General features: G+C 35.1%; 1 protein-coding gene and 1 pseudogene across 1 annotated transcript in view; one reads left to right on the top strand and one right to left on the bottom strand.

Moving 5' to 3' along the window:
• The window catches only part of STPG2 (sperm tail PG-rich repeat containing 2), a 614,041-nt gene that overhangs the window by 561,469 nt on the left and 35,445 nt on the right, over nt 1-17,127 (bottom strand). The window contains 1 exon segment of the mRNA XM_042984154.1: nt 16,554-16,665. Coding sequence (XP_042840088.1) covers nt 16,554-16,665 — 112 coding nt within the window.
• Nucleotides 12,122-12,403, top strand: LOC102948820 (annotated as a pseudogene).

Below are 17,127 nucleotides of genomic sequence, written 5' to 3'. Positions count from 1 at the left end.
GGAACTCTTCACCACTAAATCAATAATGTTTTACTTATTTTATATAGTTCTTAAAATTTTACCATGAATGAGCATGACTTCAGTATATAAAAGTCATGAGTAACAATACCAATCATTTTATGATTAGGCTTGAAAATATCAGATGCTCTTCCAAAGGATAAATAACCACTGTCTGACCAATAAATAAGTGTTTCCAAACTTCTTCCTCACTCCATTTCTCACATATAATTTTTTCTCCCATCTTGACACATTTCCTTTCCTCTTTGAAACCCTGATTTAAAAATTGGAAAACTTAGAAAATAAAAAAAGTTTGCACTCCAACTTTTAGACACAGTAGCCATTACACAAACCACTAATTTGTGTTTAGGAAAGAAAAACACATTTAATTGTGTGCAAGTCCTCCTAAATCTTTGTTTATCCTCAAATTTAAGTTATTTCAAGGCCACCACTACATATTACTAACTGCAATAAAATCCCAAATACCTGTTAATGCTAAGTAATCAGGTAATTTAATAAATATTAAAGACTAGCAATGATAAGTGAAAAGGTAAAACCTTTCCATCATAAATAATGGAACAATCCACCCATAAGAGAGAGCCATTAGTAATAATGACAGGCTTCAAAAAATAATTATCATTGGGGCGCCTGGGTGGCTCAGTCGGTTAAGCATCCGACTTCAGCTCGGGTCATGATCTCACGGCTCGTGAGTTCGAGCCCCGCATCAGGCTCTGTGCTGACAGATCAGAGCCTGGAGCCTGTTTCAGATTCTGTGTCTCCCTCTCTCTCTGACCCTCCCCTGTTCATGATCTGTCTCTCTCTGTCTCAAAAGTAAATAAACGTTAAAAAAAAATTAAAAAAAATAATAATCATCATCATTAATGTTTATAAGCATATTTTTACTTACTTGAAACTATACCTTTCTACTTGAAATCTACTTAAGATCTTACTTAAAATTAATAAATTATCTTAAATAATCTATTAATTCAGAGGAAAACCTAGTTTATAAATTATACCTTTTAAATGTAACTTTTAAAATTCTAACAGTTTTGGGGCACCTGGGTGGCTCACTCGGTTAAGCATCTGACTTCGGCTCAGGTCATGATCTCACGGTCGTGGGTTCGAGCCCCTCATCAGAGCCTGTTTCAGACTGTGTCTCCCTCGCTCTCTGCCCCTCCCCCACTCGTGCTCTGTCTCCCTGTCTTAAAAATAAATAAACATTAAAAAAAATTTTTAACAAATAAAATTCTGTTTTCATAACTTTATATAGATAAATGTAATGATAGCTCTATAACTTATTTTGCAACCAGAATTTAAATAACATTTTTAAATACATACTGCTAAGTTATTTCCATTTGGCAGAACAGACGAAAAACTAAAATTTCCAATTTAGGTTTGCTCAGGAGAACTACAAAGCATATTTTCATATCTTGCCACATACTGTTTAAACATTTGTTTTAATGAATATGGGAAATGAATAAGTAGTTTTATGTCCATAAAATCCAAAATATTGGCGCCACCTAGTGAAATTTTGCTCAGTTTTTTAACAGATAAGAAGTTATTATAGCAACCTCATAAATTTTGCATTACCAAATCAAAGAATGTCAATAGAAACTATTATTTAATGTCTTTCTATATTAAGGACTCATTAAGGAAGTTAATGAAGATGCATGGCCAAAAGAAAGAAAGATTCTTGTGGAAAATGTTCAGGTTGAATAAAAGGTAATATTGTGTTTTTTAACAAAAGTTCTCAGTAGAGTAGGACACCATAATATATTCAAAAGATGTACTGAAACAACACTGTATACATAGCAGAATTAAACACATCTCAGGGATATGATAAATTTTTAAAAACTCACAATCATTCATTAAAATATTATATTCATATTATATTTTGTGGCACCATAAGAAAATGCTTAAATCCAAAGACACTAGAGCATTTAATTATTTTATTGCTTTAAATTTATTCTTCCAGGACATTAGGATAAATGGAAGGAAAGATAAAACCTAAGAATTCTTTCCCTAAATTCAAATTTTAAATAAAACTGCTTGGGGCATCTAGGTAGCTCAGTCGGTTGAGAGTCTGACTCTTGATTTTAGCTCAGGTCATGATCTCCCGGTTAGTGGGACCAAGTCCCACACTGACAGTGCAAAGCCTGCTTGGGACTCTCTCTCTCCCTCTCTCTATGTCCCCCCTCCCCACTCATGCACGTGCACATGCTCGCTCTCTCAAAATAAAGAAACAAACATTTTTTTAAAATTTTTTTACATTGATTTATTTTTTTTGAGAAACAGAGTGAGACAAAGCCTGAACTGGGGAGGGGCAGAGAGAGAAGGAGACACAGAATCTGAAGCAGGTTCCAGGCTCTGAGCAAGCGGTCAGCACAGAGCCTGATGTGGGGCTCGAACTCACAAACTGTGAGACCATGACCTGAGCCGAAGTTGGACGCTCAACCGACTGAGCCACCCAGGCGCCCTGAAACAAACATTTTTAAAACTAAATAAAACTGTTCATTTTTCAAATCTGTAATCAATTTATTCAAAATGTGTTAATAAACATTAACCTCACTCCACTAACTATAGTTATATCAAAAAACAAGCAGAATGAAAGATTATCATCTTCCAGAAATAATGGTTTAATTGTGGACATAAGATAAACATTTTTTAACAATTTCACATATAAGAAATAATGTTATTGAAATTAATCATGGGGCGCCTGGGTGGCTCAGTCGGTTAAGCGTCCAACTGGCTCAGGTCACAATCTCACGGTCCGTGAGTTTGAGCCCCGCATCGGGCTCTGTGCTGACTGCTCAGAGCCCGGAGCCTGTTTCAGATTCTGTGTCTCCCTCTCTCTCTGACCCTCCCCCGTTCATGCTCTGTCTCTCTCTGTCTCAAAAATAAATAAATGTTAAAAAAAATTTTTTTTAAATTAGAAAAAAAGAAATTAATCATAAATCCAGAAAAAAGCAAATCAAATTTACAGAACTCTTACAAGTCAGTAATAAAAACAGACAATCCATTTTAAAATGGGCACAGACTCTAATGAGACATTTCTCTGAAGAAGATATATGAATGGCCAACAAGTACATGAAAAGATACTCAACATCAATAGTCTTTAGGGAAATGCAAATCAAAACCACAATGATATATCACTTCACACCAACAAGGATGGCTACAATCAGAAAGACAAACAACAGCAAGTGTTGCAAAGACATGTTGAAATTGAACCTTCAGTTTTACCCTAATGTAAAATAGTACTGCTGCTTGTAAAACAGTTCCACAAAAAGCTAAAACATAAGAATTATGATATTATCCAACAATTCCACTTCCAGGTGTATATCCCAGAGAAATGAAAACATATGCCCACATAAAGACTTATATACAAATGTTCATAGCAGAATCCTTCTTATGCTCATTCTTATGATTTTATTTAGCATAGTATTATACTTATTATTTCCATTCTTAACCAAAAAGTATAAACAACCGAAATGTCTATTAACTGATAAATACATCAACAAAATGTGGTATATCCATGTAATGGGATATTATTCAGCTATAAAAAATGAAATATTGATACATGCTATGACATGGAAAATACTATGCCAAGAAACCAGTCACAAAAGGACAAATAATGTATAATTCTATTTACATTAAATGTCCAGATAGGCAAATCTACAGAGACAGAAAGACATTGCCCACAACTGGGAGGACGGGGGCAAAATGGTAATGACTGCTAATCGGGATGAGTTAAATACTCTAAAATTGATTGTGATGATGGGTGCACAACTCTGTGAATACACTAAACCATTCAACTATGTACTTTAAATGGATGAATTGTGATATATGAATTATGTCTCAAAAAAGTGGTCTCTACAAAACAAAGCAAACTTCTAAATTTAAAAAGAAATGCATTTTGAAATAAACTTTACATAGCATGGGGGGAGAAAGATGAACATGTTGAGAAACAAATCTAATAAGACTACACCCCTCTTCTAGAATGTGTGTTAACTTCCCCTTATGTGGAAGTAAAGGGAAGGGAAGGCCCTGGATTAGCCAGACCCAGAGAGTTCAGAGGAAGAAGTTTGTAAAGATGTGAAAACATAAAAACCTTAGAGGGAAGTCAAAGTCTAATAAGCAAAAAGAAGAGTATGAATGTGTAAATACAAGCCTGAAATCTGAGTGAGATCCAGGCGAACAAGAGAAGGATCAATTGGCTCCATGTAAGTAAAGAGCATTCTGAGAGAGTTTTGAGGAATCACTACCTACAATTAATTTGTAGGTACCATCTATTGTAGGAGTCAGTGCATCAGCTGAATTTAAAGAAGGAAAAAATGGAATGAAGCTAGTCGGCCTATTCCACACCAAATTTACCAACTTTCCCAAGTCATACTACACTTGCTGCAACTGCTCTTATTATGTGGGAGAAGTATTCCAAACTGTTATTTCCTAGCATCTTTAAAGCTGATCACTCCTCCTTGTTCTTTTTCCCATCCCTGCGCCCCCAAAATGAAGATATTTCTCCAGTCTATTGAAAATCCTGCAGCACTCCACTACTGAAATCCTTCTCCATATTCTCATTTCTATTCATCTGCATTTGGGCAGCTAAGACTATAAAGGATATACAGAATAAAACTCATTTTCCTGTAATTAACTAATGTTAGAGATCAAGCATTAAGACAAAAAAAGAAAATACTACCAGAGAGGCTGTTTTTCCATGCTTTTCTCTCTTTGCCTAAGAGAAAGATCTCATGAGTAAGGGAATAGAAAGAAAAGCAAAAGACCATGGATACGTGTGCTTGAGAATGGGCCCTAAGCCCTATACTTCCCCATCCTAAGTGCTAAACTGAAGGGCAGGAAGGTCTCAGCAATCCCAGGTGGGTTTGTGACTCAAAGAAAACCTATGCATCATTTCCTAGAGGGCAGCTAGAAAAAGTGGTAAACCATAGGGTTCATCCAACCTTCATCCACATATTGACAGTTTAGCTAAACTACTCCATATGGCTAATTCAGCATCCATTTTTTTGTGGCCAGTCTGCAGGGGCTTTGAACTAACACCAGCCCCTCCCTTGAGGGCTTGCCCTAGATAAAAGACTGTAGAGTCACAAGTAAATGTAAATTCCAGGCATGATTCCCCCAACAGCCTTTGTGAAAAGCACTCACTCACTCACACCTTCCCCTTGCCTACCCCTTAGATGAGATTCCCTTGAAGCTTACTAAAACTCCACTTTTTTAGGTTTGAATTGACCAATCCATATGTAGCCCAGGAACCCCAAAGCACTCCACACATGGACCCTAATAAGGGTATATGCCCCAGAAGTTCTACTTCACTCTCTGCCTGCACCCTGCCTTGACCTCCCCACAAGATCATGCCCTGTAACTCCTCCACCACCTCTGAGTAATAGAGTTAGATTTTAGCTCCCTTGTGGTCTTCTGTTGAACCAGGCTCACCATCCAACACCCCAGGTCTCTACTTAACAAATGGTAATTTAACAAGATCACAAAAGCACAACACACTCAAGGTTTTGTCAGTTTTCTTCCCCATAAAACTGAATTCTTGTATCCTCAGTGGCAACTATCGTTTCACTTCTATTCCCTCTATCCTACCTACTTCCTGTTTACCCTCATTTTTATCTCCAAATTCTCAACTTTGCCTTATTATTACAGTCCATCAAGCCCCTTCTGATTTCTTTTATTCCCTCCACATAGGCTTGATTCCATGGTTAACCATTCTGGCCTTGAAAATCCTTATTCTCTCAAATTCTCCCCACGTCACCATATTTATAGTCTCCAACAACATATAGTCATATAATACAAATCCCCACCCTTGCCTCCATAGAAACAAGCTTTTGTTGACCAGTATCAAATGGGATCTTTTTCTGTTGACCTGGAACTATTTTATTTACCTCAGTTTAACTCCTTATCACATCCCCCATAGTGTGCATTCATTCTTCTCAAGTGCTGAAGACCCACCTCCCTCACTTTTAAAGAGTGTTTTACATATGTCACCAAAATGATATAAGCCATCTAAATAAAATCGTAAGTCTATATGCTATGTACCTCAATATCTTTCTTTCAGGAGTCAGCAAACTATGGTCTATGAGCCCAATCCAGCCTAAGAATCATTGACAAATTACCATTTAGCATTACATAAGCCAAAAAAATTGGAGTTCAAAAAGTGGAAAAGACTCCATCTTCTCTTATTACCTCAAAACTTAAATTAAAAATTTTTTAGAAACAATATTTTTCAAATCTCATAAACAAATACTTGCTATGACAAAAAAAAGCATTGAGAAATGTCAAGTACAATTATGATCCTATTTTCAACTACTTCAACTTAATTCCTTATTCTTTTTACCATTATAGGACAAATAAATTAAAAGTTATTCTTAAGATTTTATTATTTTATTATTATTATCTAGGTCAATATACTGTCATGGAAAAAGTTGTGAGGAAAAAAATCTTCATTTTGAACAAAACATTTATTAGTTTTATATTACATATGTAGAATATATCAATACATTCATATTATCTGCTTTCATTATAAATACCCCTTGATACCTCAATATTCTTAGTTTATCAAAATTGTTTTCAGAGTTTATTTTTAAAGGAAAAAGAAGCTAACTGCATATAGTTAGAACAGATAAGCCCCTAGGTAAACACAATATTTTGTTTAAAATTTGTACTTACAAGTATATATAATTAGAATTAGCTTCCCCTTAAATATGGTCAAATTAAACTATACATTAGATTTCACTAGAAAAGGACACACTAAGCAGCAATCAAATCTTCAGCTCTTTATAGTGTTCACATCTTCTACCATCCACTCCTCCAACTCACCAAGACTTGTGCTGTAACCATTCCTTATCTTTTACAGTTTTTCCATGTATAGCAAATAACAGTGATGTATCACAGGATAATACTGACATAATATTTTGGCATTTAATTTACAATACATGTAAATGAAAAATACAAGATAAGAGCAAAAATGATAGTGGTATATATTTAAGGTGTACCATTTGATCATTTGATATATAAATATAGTGAAATAATCACCATAGTCAAGCTAATTAATATATATCCATCATCTAAGATAGTTACCGTTTTCATTTTTTCTATTGATGTTACATCCTTCCATACTGCTTTTGTTCAGTTTCAACCATGAATGAGTGTTGAACTTTATCAAATGCTTTTTCTATATCTATTGAAATGATCACATGGGTTTTTTTTCCTTCCATTTTCTTAAGTTGTTCTATCATGTTGTGTATGTTGAACCATCTTTGCATCCCTGGGATAAATCACATTCAGCCATGGTATATGATCCTTTAAATGTGCTGTCAATTTTTTTATTTAATGCTGATATTTTATTAAGGATTTTTACAACAATGTTCATCAGGAATATTGGCTTGTAGTTTTCTTTTCTTGGGAGTGTCTGCCTGGTTAGGGTATCAAGGTGATGCTAACCTCATAAAATGAGTTTGGAAATGTTCCCACTTCTATTTTCTGGAAAATTTTAAGGATTGGTATTAATTCTTCTTTGAATGTGTAGTGAATTTACCCAAGATAATGGGTCCTGGGCTTTTCGTTGTTGGGAAATTTTTTTATTACCAAGTAAGTCTCCTTGTTATTGGTCTGTTCAGACTTTCTACTTTCTCCTGATTCAGTTTTGCTAGGTTGTATGTTTCTAGAAATTTATTCATTTCTTTTAGGCTGTACAGTTTGTTGGTATACAGTTGTTCATAACAGTCCCTTACAATTCACTTTATTTCTCAGGCATCCATTGTAATATCTACTCTTTCAACTGATTTTATTTGAGTCTTTTCTGTCTTTTTCTTACTCTAACAGTTCATCAATTTTATCTTTTAAAACACCAACTCTTAGTTTTGTTCTTTTTTGTTGTTTGTTGTTCTCCATTTGACCCATTTCTGCTCTAACCTTTATCATTTCCTCCCTTCAGCTAATTTGGCTTAGTTTGTTCTTATTTTTTTAGTTCCCTGTGGTGTAAAGTTAGGTTGAGATTTTTCTTCTGTTCTCATATAAGTATTATTCACTAAAACATCCCTTTGAGAACTGCTTTTGCTGCAGCCATAGTTTTGGTATGTTTTGTTTTCATTTGTTTCAAAATACCTTTTAAATTTTCCTTTTGATTTCATCTTTGACCCAATGATTTTTTTCTTTTATTATTTTTCCTTCTCATTTTTTTAAATGACTTTTTATTCAAGTATAATTAACATACAGTGTTATAATTACTTTCAGGTATACAATGTAATCCAACAATTCTATACATTTTTCAACATTCATCAAGATAAGTGTACTCCTGGGGTGCCTAGGTGGCTCGGTCAGTTAAGCATCCAACTTCGGCTCAGGTCATGATCTCACAGCTCGTGGGTTCAAGCCCCACATCAGGCTCTGTGCTGAAGGCTCAGAGTCTGGAGTCTGCTTCAGATACTGTCTCTGTCTCTCTCTCTGCCCTTCTCCACTTGTTCTCTCTCTTTCTCTCTCTCTCTCTCTCTCTCTCTCTCTGTCTAATATAAATAAACATTTAAAAATTTTTAAAGATAAGTGTACTACTAATCACCTTTATCCATGTCACCCATTCCCCCACTTACCTCCTCTCTGGCAACCACCAGTTTGTTCTCTGTATATGAGTGTGAGTGTGTGTTTTTGTTTGCCTTTTTTTGTTTTGTTTCTTAAATTCCACATATAACTGAAATCATATAGTATTTATCTTTCTCTGACTTAATTTCACTTGCAATATACCTTCTACCTCCACCTATGCTGTTGCAAATGGCAAGATTTCATTCTTTTTTATGGCTGAGTAATATTCCATTGTATATACACAACACATCATCTTTTAGCCATTCATCTATCAACAGACACTTGTTTGACCCAATGATTTTTAAGAGAATGTTGTTTAGTTTCAATGTATTTATACATTTTCCCATTTTCTTGCTATTGTTGATTTCTATTTTTATTCCATTGTGGTCAGAAAAGATAGTTGGAATTATTTTGATGTTCTTAAACTTGTTAAGACTTGTTTTGTGACCTTTCAAGATATGTATCCTGGAGAATGTTCAGTGTGCCTTTAAGTAGAATGTATATTCTGTTCTTGGGTAGAAATTTCTACATAGGTCAGTTGAATCTATTTGGTCTATAATGTTGTTCAAGTCAAATATTTCTGTATTCATTCCTACTATTTTGTATAGCTGTCAATTTTTGTCTTAAGATATGTCAATATTTGTTTTATATGTTTAGGTACACTGATATTGAGTACATATATAATCGTTATACCTTCCTGTTGAGATGACCTTTTGATCATTATATACCGACCTTCTTTGTCACTAGAGATAGTTTTAAACTTGAATTATATTTTTTTCTGACATACATATAACGAACCCCACTTTCTTTTGATCATTATTTGCATGAAACATCTTTTATCATCCCTTTACTTTTGGCCTATGTGTATCTTTAATTCTAAAGTGTGTCTCATAGACAGCATATCACTGGATCTTGCTTGTTTTTTTTTTTTTTTAATATATTCAGGCACTACAGGCCTTTTAATTGGTGAATTTGATGTATTTACATTTAAGGTAATTATTGATAAGTGAGAAATTTATTATTGCCATTTAAAAAAATTATTTTCTTTGTGCCTTATAATGGTTTTATCTTTCTCTTCTTGTGCTCCTTTCTTACTGGATAATTTTTTGTAGTGATTTGTTTGTTTGTTTTTTCTCTTCATCTTTTGTGTACCTGTTATAGGTTTTTTTCATGGTTAGCTCAAGAGTTATACAAAATATAATTATGACCTTCCATTTTAATTTAACTTTAATCACATACAAAAATACTAACCTTTTATTACCTCCACATGCATATATAGTTTGTGCTCTTATAGACATTTTGCTTCTTTTTAAATTGTGTGCCATTAAAAAATATATTTATCAGGACGCTTGGCTGGCTCAGTCGGTTGGGTGCCCAACTTCAGTTCAGGTCATGATCCTGCAGTTTGTGGATTCGAGCCCCGTGTCAGGTTCAGTGCTGATAACTCAGAACCTAGAACCTACTTCGGATTCTGTCTCTCTCTCTGCCCCTCCCTGGCTCAAACTCTGTCTCTGTCTCTCTCTCAAAAAAAATTTTTTTTAATATATATTTTTAGCTAAAAATATATATATTTTTAGAGTTCAAGCAATTTACATACTATCTTTACTACTATAGTAATCTGTATGTGTTTATATATGTACCTTTATCTATGGAATTTATGTTGTCCTATATTTTCATGCTGCTGTTTAGCATGTTTTCAGTTTTAAGAAATCCCTTAAGCATATCTTATGAAGTAGGTCTAAGGGTGACAAATTCTCTTACGTATTGTTTGTCTGGGAAATACATTATCTCCCTATTTTTAAGGAATGTTTCTGGGTACAGTATTCTTATTTGGCTGTGTTTTTTTCCCTTAGCACTTTGAATATATCCTCTCACTCTCAACTGGCCTCAAGGTTTCTACTGAGAAATAAACTTATATTCTTAGGGAACAGTTTGGGGGAGAGGAGTCTAATATGTGATGAATCAGTTTTCTCTTACTCCATTAAAAATTCCGTCTTTGCTGTTGACTTTTCATAATTTAAGTATAATGTGTCTCAGTGTAATCTCCTTTGGGTTGATCCTATTTCAAGACTTTTGAGCTGCATGAATACTAATGACCATGTCCTTCCAAAGATTTGGGAAGTTTTCAACCATTATTTCTTTCTGCCCCTTTTTCTCTCTTCTCCTACTGAGATTCCCAAAGTGCATATATTGATTCTCACATGATGTCCTATAAAGCCTGTAAGATTTCCTCACTCTTTTTCATTCTTTTACTTTTTCTTTCCTTTGGATAATTTCAAATGAACTTTCTTTGAGTTGACAGATTCTCTCTTCGCATGATTGAGTCTATTATTGAAGCTCTTTATTGCATTTTTTCATTTCATTCACTGTGTTCTTTAGCTCCAGAATTTGTCTGGTTATCTTTTGTGATTTCTTTCTCTGTTAAACTTCATATTTTCTTCAATTATTATCTTGATTTCACTGAGTTGTCTTTGTTCTCCTGTAGCTAAATGAGCTTTCTTAAAACAATAATTTTGAATTTATTGACAGATCTCCCTTTCTTCGGAGCCAGTTACTATAATTACAGTGTTCTTTTAGTGGTGCCCTGTTTCCTTGATTTTTTTATGTGTTTCTTATAGCCTTGCATTGATGTCTGCACATTTGAGGGAGCAGTCACCTCTTCTAGATTTTATGGACTATCTTCAGTGGGAAAAGACCTATGAGTTATTGTCAGGCCACCAGTTGAGTAGGGCACAATGGCTCTAACTCCAAAGGAAAGGGGAACCACCAAGGAGGTTTTGACTTCAGGGAGGGTGCAGCAGTATACACTCTATGAAGCTAGGACACCTGAGGCCAACATGGTCAAAAAACACAGGGTTCTGTGGCAGCACCAAAGGCTACTGGTCCTCAGTGTCAAAAGCCGCTGCAATTCCCCTGTTCTCCTTTTCCCCACAGGAGGAAGTCATGGCCAAAGGGATCCTCCTAGAGCTGGGTCCAGTCAGGGTCTTGGGTTTGTACATGGTTATGAGACGTGAATGGCAGCTCCAGTCCTGGTGTCTCCTTCTCCAATGGAGGCACAATGGGATGGACTCCAGACAGCTCCATCTGCTGGATTAAGCATCAGTGAAGACTGCAGGGATCCTCAGTAGCAAAAGTTTCAGATATCCATGGTGGTAACAAGGGCTGCAAGGGTCCTCCTGCTGTCTTCACACATGGTAGCAAGTTACACTACTGAGATCCTTCTTGGCATCAAACTATGATGGACTGAGGGATGGTGTGAAGCAGATAAAATGCCTCTTATACTTTTCTATGTGGCCATCCTGAGTTTGAGCTCCTAAGGGTTTATGTAGCTTCTTCATTGTACTCTAAGCTCTCCCATAGCTATTTTCATCAGTATGTAGTTGTTTATAGTTTGTTTCTTTTTGGGGGCGGAGGGGAGCGGAATGAGTGTCGGGACTCCTAGTTCACCATCTTCTTGATGTGACTTCCAGAAAATATTTTACGTTTAAAAGACTCATTTCCTCTCTTTGGTCTCAACCACAAAAACAAGATGACAAAAGGGACGTCATCATTTGGAAGGCATCATAATAAGAACCACACATTATGTCACTGCTATGGCTCTCAGCCCTACCACATCTTCAGAAGTTGACCTATGGAAAATGTAGCTATCCTGCCAAGCAGAAGAGAGAATAACTGGAGTGCCAAGGCTAAAAGGTGAAATACCACTGGGACTGATCTAATGAGGCCTCTAAAAATTGTATACCACAGATTAAGGCATGGATTTCGTGAAGAAACAACACCTAAACCCACAAAGGCAACTGTTGCACATTGAAATCTTAAGGACTCCAATGATTAATCATACAATAAATGTTCTGGTTTAAAAAAAAAAAACTAATTTCCTGTATTCCAGTTTCCATTTCTGCACATAAGAACTTGGATGTCATCATTCCTCCCTAACAACAAGTAGAAACCTGAACAGAATGTAAACTCAAATTCTTCTTAGATCCATGAAAGAGCAAAAAACACAGGGCAAACCACTGCCCACAAGATCGGAGAGACAGACAAGCAAATACAGGGAGTCACAGCTTACCAGAGCAGAGATTTGCTCTGTATAGGAATACCTAAACTGTAATTGAAGAATTGCTGGAGGCCCAGTGAAGACAAATCTGAGAGGTAAAAACACCATGGGCCAAGTCATAGGGGAGGACCCCACAATCTGGTTTACTTCCAGGAGCTCAACTAGGTTCTCACAGTAAATACTGGAGAAAAACCCCTTGTGCATCTGGCAGGGGGAGAGGGAAAAGCAGCATTTTGAAATATACCAGAACATTCTGTTTTTCTTAACAAGATAAGCTCTCTGGAAAATCAAACTAACCAGAGCCCAACTTGCTGGCGCATTATCAGCACATAATTGACCTACAGAATGGAAATGCACAACTCCAGTCACCTCTAGCCTTCCACACAAGATAAAGGAAATACCTAACTCCAACCCACACTAGCCACTCTAACCCATCTAAGAGGGGGAAAAAACTGAGAAAGACTTGTGAAATTCAGTCCAGTGCAGAGTCATGGGCTCACTAAAATACTAAGAGCTAATCACAGAACTAAAAACTCTTCCCCTCCCCCATACCTTACCACCACATTACTAAAGTCATATTTACAATACTAAATTTACAATTTACAATACTAAATACTAAATACTATTTACATACTAAAGTCATATTTAGTTTCTTTGCCTAATACATCATGTCAAGTTATACAGATAGAATTTTTGTATCCCCCCAAAATTCGTGTTAAACCTAATCCCCTATGTGATGTTATTTGGAGGTGGCACCTTTGGGAAGTGATTAACTCATGAGCACAGAGCTCTGATAAATGAGATTAGTGTCCTTATTTGAACAACAACAACAACAGCAAAGTCACCCAAGATAGCTCCCTTGCCCCTTCCACCATGTAAAGACACAGCAAAAAGATGACCTATGAACCATAAGTGAGCTCTCAACAGAACTGAATCTGTTGCCACCTTCATCTTGGGACTTCCCAGACTCCCGGAGCTATAAGGAATAAATTTCTCTTATTTATAAGCTACCCCATCTGTGATATTCTATTATAGCAACCCAAACAGACTAAGACATCTAGTTATTAAGAATAAATTACAACAAATATTAAAAAAAATTAGAAGACACAGGGCAAGCATCAGAGCCAGACATGACAGGAAGAGTACCATCACCAGATGTGAAACTTAAAACAAGTAGGATTACTAGGCTAAGGGCTCTAATGAATAAAGAAAACAGAAGGCAAGAAGAGATGAGAACCACAAAAGGCGGAAAAAGAATGAATGAGAAAAATAGGAGCAAAAAACAAGGGCATCAAATAGAAAATAGTAACAAATGTAGTAGATATTAATCCAACTATATCAAAGATCCTTGAATGTAAATGGTCTAAATTTACCAATTAAAAAACAGATATTATATATCTATATCTATATCTATATCTATATCTATATCTATATCTATATCTATAAATTAAAAGCAAATGGAGAAAAACACACCATGCTAACACTAATCAAAGGAAAGCATGACTAGGTGTAATTTCAGACAGTACAGATTTCAAAGCAAGGAAGGTTATCAGGGCTAAAGAAGATCATTACATAATTATAAAGAGGCCACTTCTCCAAGAAGACAATTTTTAACGTGTATGTGTCTAACAACAATGCAGCAAACTAAATGGGGCAAAAACCAATAGATCTGCAAATAGAAATATCACACTTCAAGACTTCAACACCCCTTTCTCAGGCAGGCATAAAATCAATAAGGACATAGTTGCAATCAATAATATCATCAATATCAATAAACTAGATATAATTGACATCATTAATAGCAATGAAAGTATATATGAAAATCTAAGTTCCCATCTTAGGAAAACTTAAAAAAACAAATTAAACTGAAAGTAGGTAAAAGGAAAGAAATAAGTAGAATTAGAGCAGAAATCAATAATATTAAAAATAAATGAAAAATAATGAAAACAAAAGTTGGTCTTTAAAAATATCAATCAAATCTATAAGTCTCTAGCCAGACAAACTAAGAAAAAAAGAGAGAGGGCACAAATTACTGATATCAGAAATGAAGGAAAGAACATCACTACAGATCTCACAAACATTAAAAGAATAAAGGAACATTATGAACTCTATGCTCATACATTTGATAAGCCTGATAAAATGGACCAATTCCTTGAAAAGACTCAAGCTTTCAAACTCACACAAGAAAAAATAGATGATCTGAATAGGCATATGTCTATTTTAAAAATTGAATCCATAATTAATAACCTTCCTAAGAAAAGAAAGCACCAAGCCCAGATGGATTCACTGGTGAATTTTACCAAACATTAAAGGAACAACTTAGATCAATTCTCTACAAACTCTTTCAGAGGATAGAAGCAAAGGGAATACTTCCTCTCATTCTATGAAACCACCATAACCCTAATACCAAAACCAGAAAAAAAATTACAAATATAGAAAACTACAGACCATTATCTCTCATGATTCCAAATTATACACTTTTTATCCTGTTTGAGATTTATAATTGTAATCCTATAAAAACAATTATATTATTCTATTATCATGTCTTTTCATTTCTAGAAACAATACTTTTCATTGCTGATTGATATTCAGGGGAAGACTAAGGAAATCAAATGCAGAGAAAATTCTTATTGAAATAGTTATTGATTTTTCAGCTGTGAATCATTTATTTATCCTTACTCTAAATGGGTTCATTTAAAAATTTTTATTCTATACTCTTCAAAGTTTTTTTAAAATTTTTTACTTGAGTATAGTTAATACATAATGTTACATTAGTTTCAGATGTACACCGTAGTGATTCAATTGCTCGATACATTATGCTATGCTTGCTACAAGTGTAGCTACCATGTGTCACCATATAACACTATTACAATATCACTAACTATACTCCCTTTCTGTCCCCTTTATTCTCATGACTTATTCATTCCATAACTATAAACCTGTATCTCCCACTCCCTGTCAACCCCCTCCACTCCTTTCCTCTGGCAACCATCAGTTTGTTCTACACATTTATAGGTCTGATTCTGCTTTCTGCTTATTTGTCTAGCCATTTGTTCTGTTCTTTTAAACTCCACATATGAGTGAAATCACACAATATTTCTCTTTCTCAGTCTGATTTATTTCACTTAGTAGAATATTCTCTACGTCCAACCAGGTTGTTGCAAACAGCAAGATCTCATCCTTTTTTATGTCTATGTAATAGTCCATCATTCAAGTTTTTATGTTTAAATATAAAAAATATACTGAAGAGGAAAAAAAAGTTCCAGGGCTTTATTTGCCTACAATTTCTAAATAAGTAAACTGAAGCATAGCTACAAAAAAAATGTAATGGAATTTTGGGTTTTATATTAATAAATATATACTATCCAGAAGGAGGATGAAAATCCCATGTACAAATCAGACCATACCAAGAATATTATGCTTAGTTCTAGTATCAGATTAAAAAGAGAGACAGAGAGGAGACTTACAAACTACTTTAAGAAGATCCCTAGACAACTTCAAAGGAAAATAAACTATCATGAAGTTAAATAATAAGAATAGTCAAAAATAGTTAGAACTTTTATCCTTACTAGAAAAAGACTAAAAAGAAAGCATAGGAAGAGGAAGAAAAAGTAGGCAGAAAGCAGGCAAGTTTAGGTCAGTTTAAAAAGGAAATTGTAAGAAACAGAGTTGTCCACTAGTGAAACAATAAACCTTAGGGCTAGTGAGTTCTTTATCACAAGAGGTGATCAAGCAGAGATGGTAATCACTTGGAGATTTTAAGTATAGTTCCTTCAGCAATATTCACTGAATAACAACTAACTACCAGGCATGATAAATCCAAAGACTACTCTAACCTTGTAATTATCAGAGTCAATGATCTTAAAACATAGAAAGTAGATGAACTAGCTACATTTCAACTTACCTTTTTTTCCTCCTGCTGTATTATTACTTCATAAAATCGTGGGAGATATGAGCAATGATTTTGCTGTTGATCTTTCTTGATATTAATATTTTCATAATGAGGTGTCTTTTTCCTTTAGAAAAGTCAGAAAGAAACTGAGGAACTCTCAATTGCAAATACATAATTATTTACTTAAGCAAAGAGAATACTTTTACACTAACGTTTCCTGCTTAAAACGTATGCAATAATGAGGAGCCTGGGTGGCTCAGTCAGTTAAGCGCCCAATTTCAGCTCAGATTATGACCTTGCAGTTCATGAGTTCAAGTCCTGCATCAGGCTCTCTGCTGCCAGCACAGAACCCGCTTCAGACCGCCTGTCCCTCTCTCTCTGTGTCCCTCCCCCTTTCTCTCTCACTCTCTCTCAAAAAATAAAATAAACATTTTTTAAAAACGTAGGGGGAGCCTGGGTGGCTCAGTCAGTTAAGCGACTGACTTTGGCTCAGGTCATGATCTCATGGTTCGTGAGTTCAAGCCCTGAGTCAGGCTCTGTGCTGACAGCTCAGAGCCTGGAGCCTGCTTTGGATTCTGTGTCTCCT

The sequence above is a fragment of the Panthera tigris genome, chromosome B1 (genome assembly GCF_018350195.1).
Source record: "Panthera tigris isolate Pti1 chromosome B1, P.tigris_Pti1_mat1.1, whole genome shotgun sequence".
NCBI classification, from domain to species: Eukaryota; Metazoa; Chordata; class Mammalia; order Carnivora; family Felidae; genus Panthera; species Panthera tigris.
The sequence above is the reverse complement of the archived record's forward strand: the minus strand, read 5'-3'. Positions and strand labels throughout refer to the sequence as shown.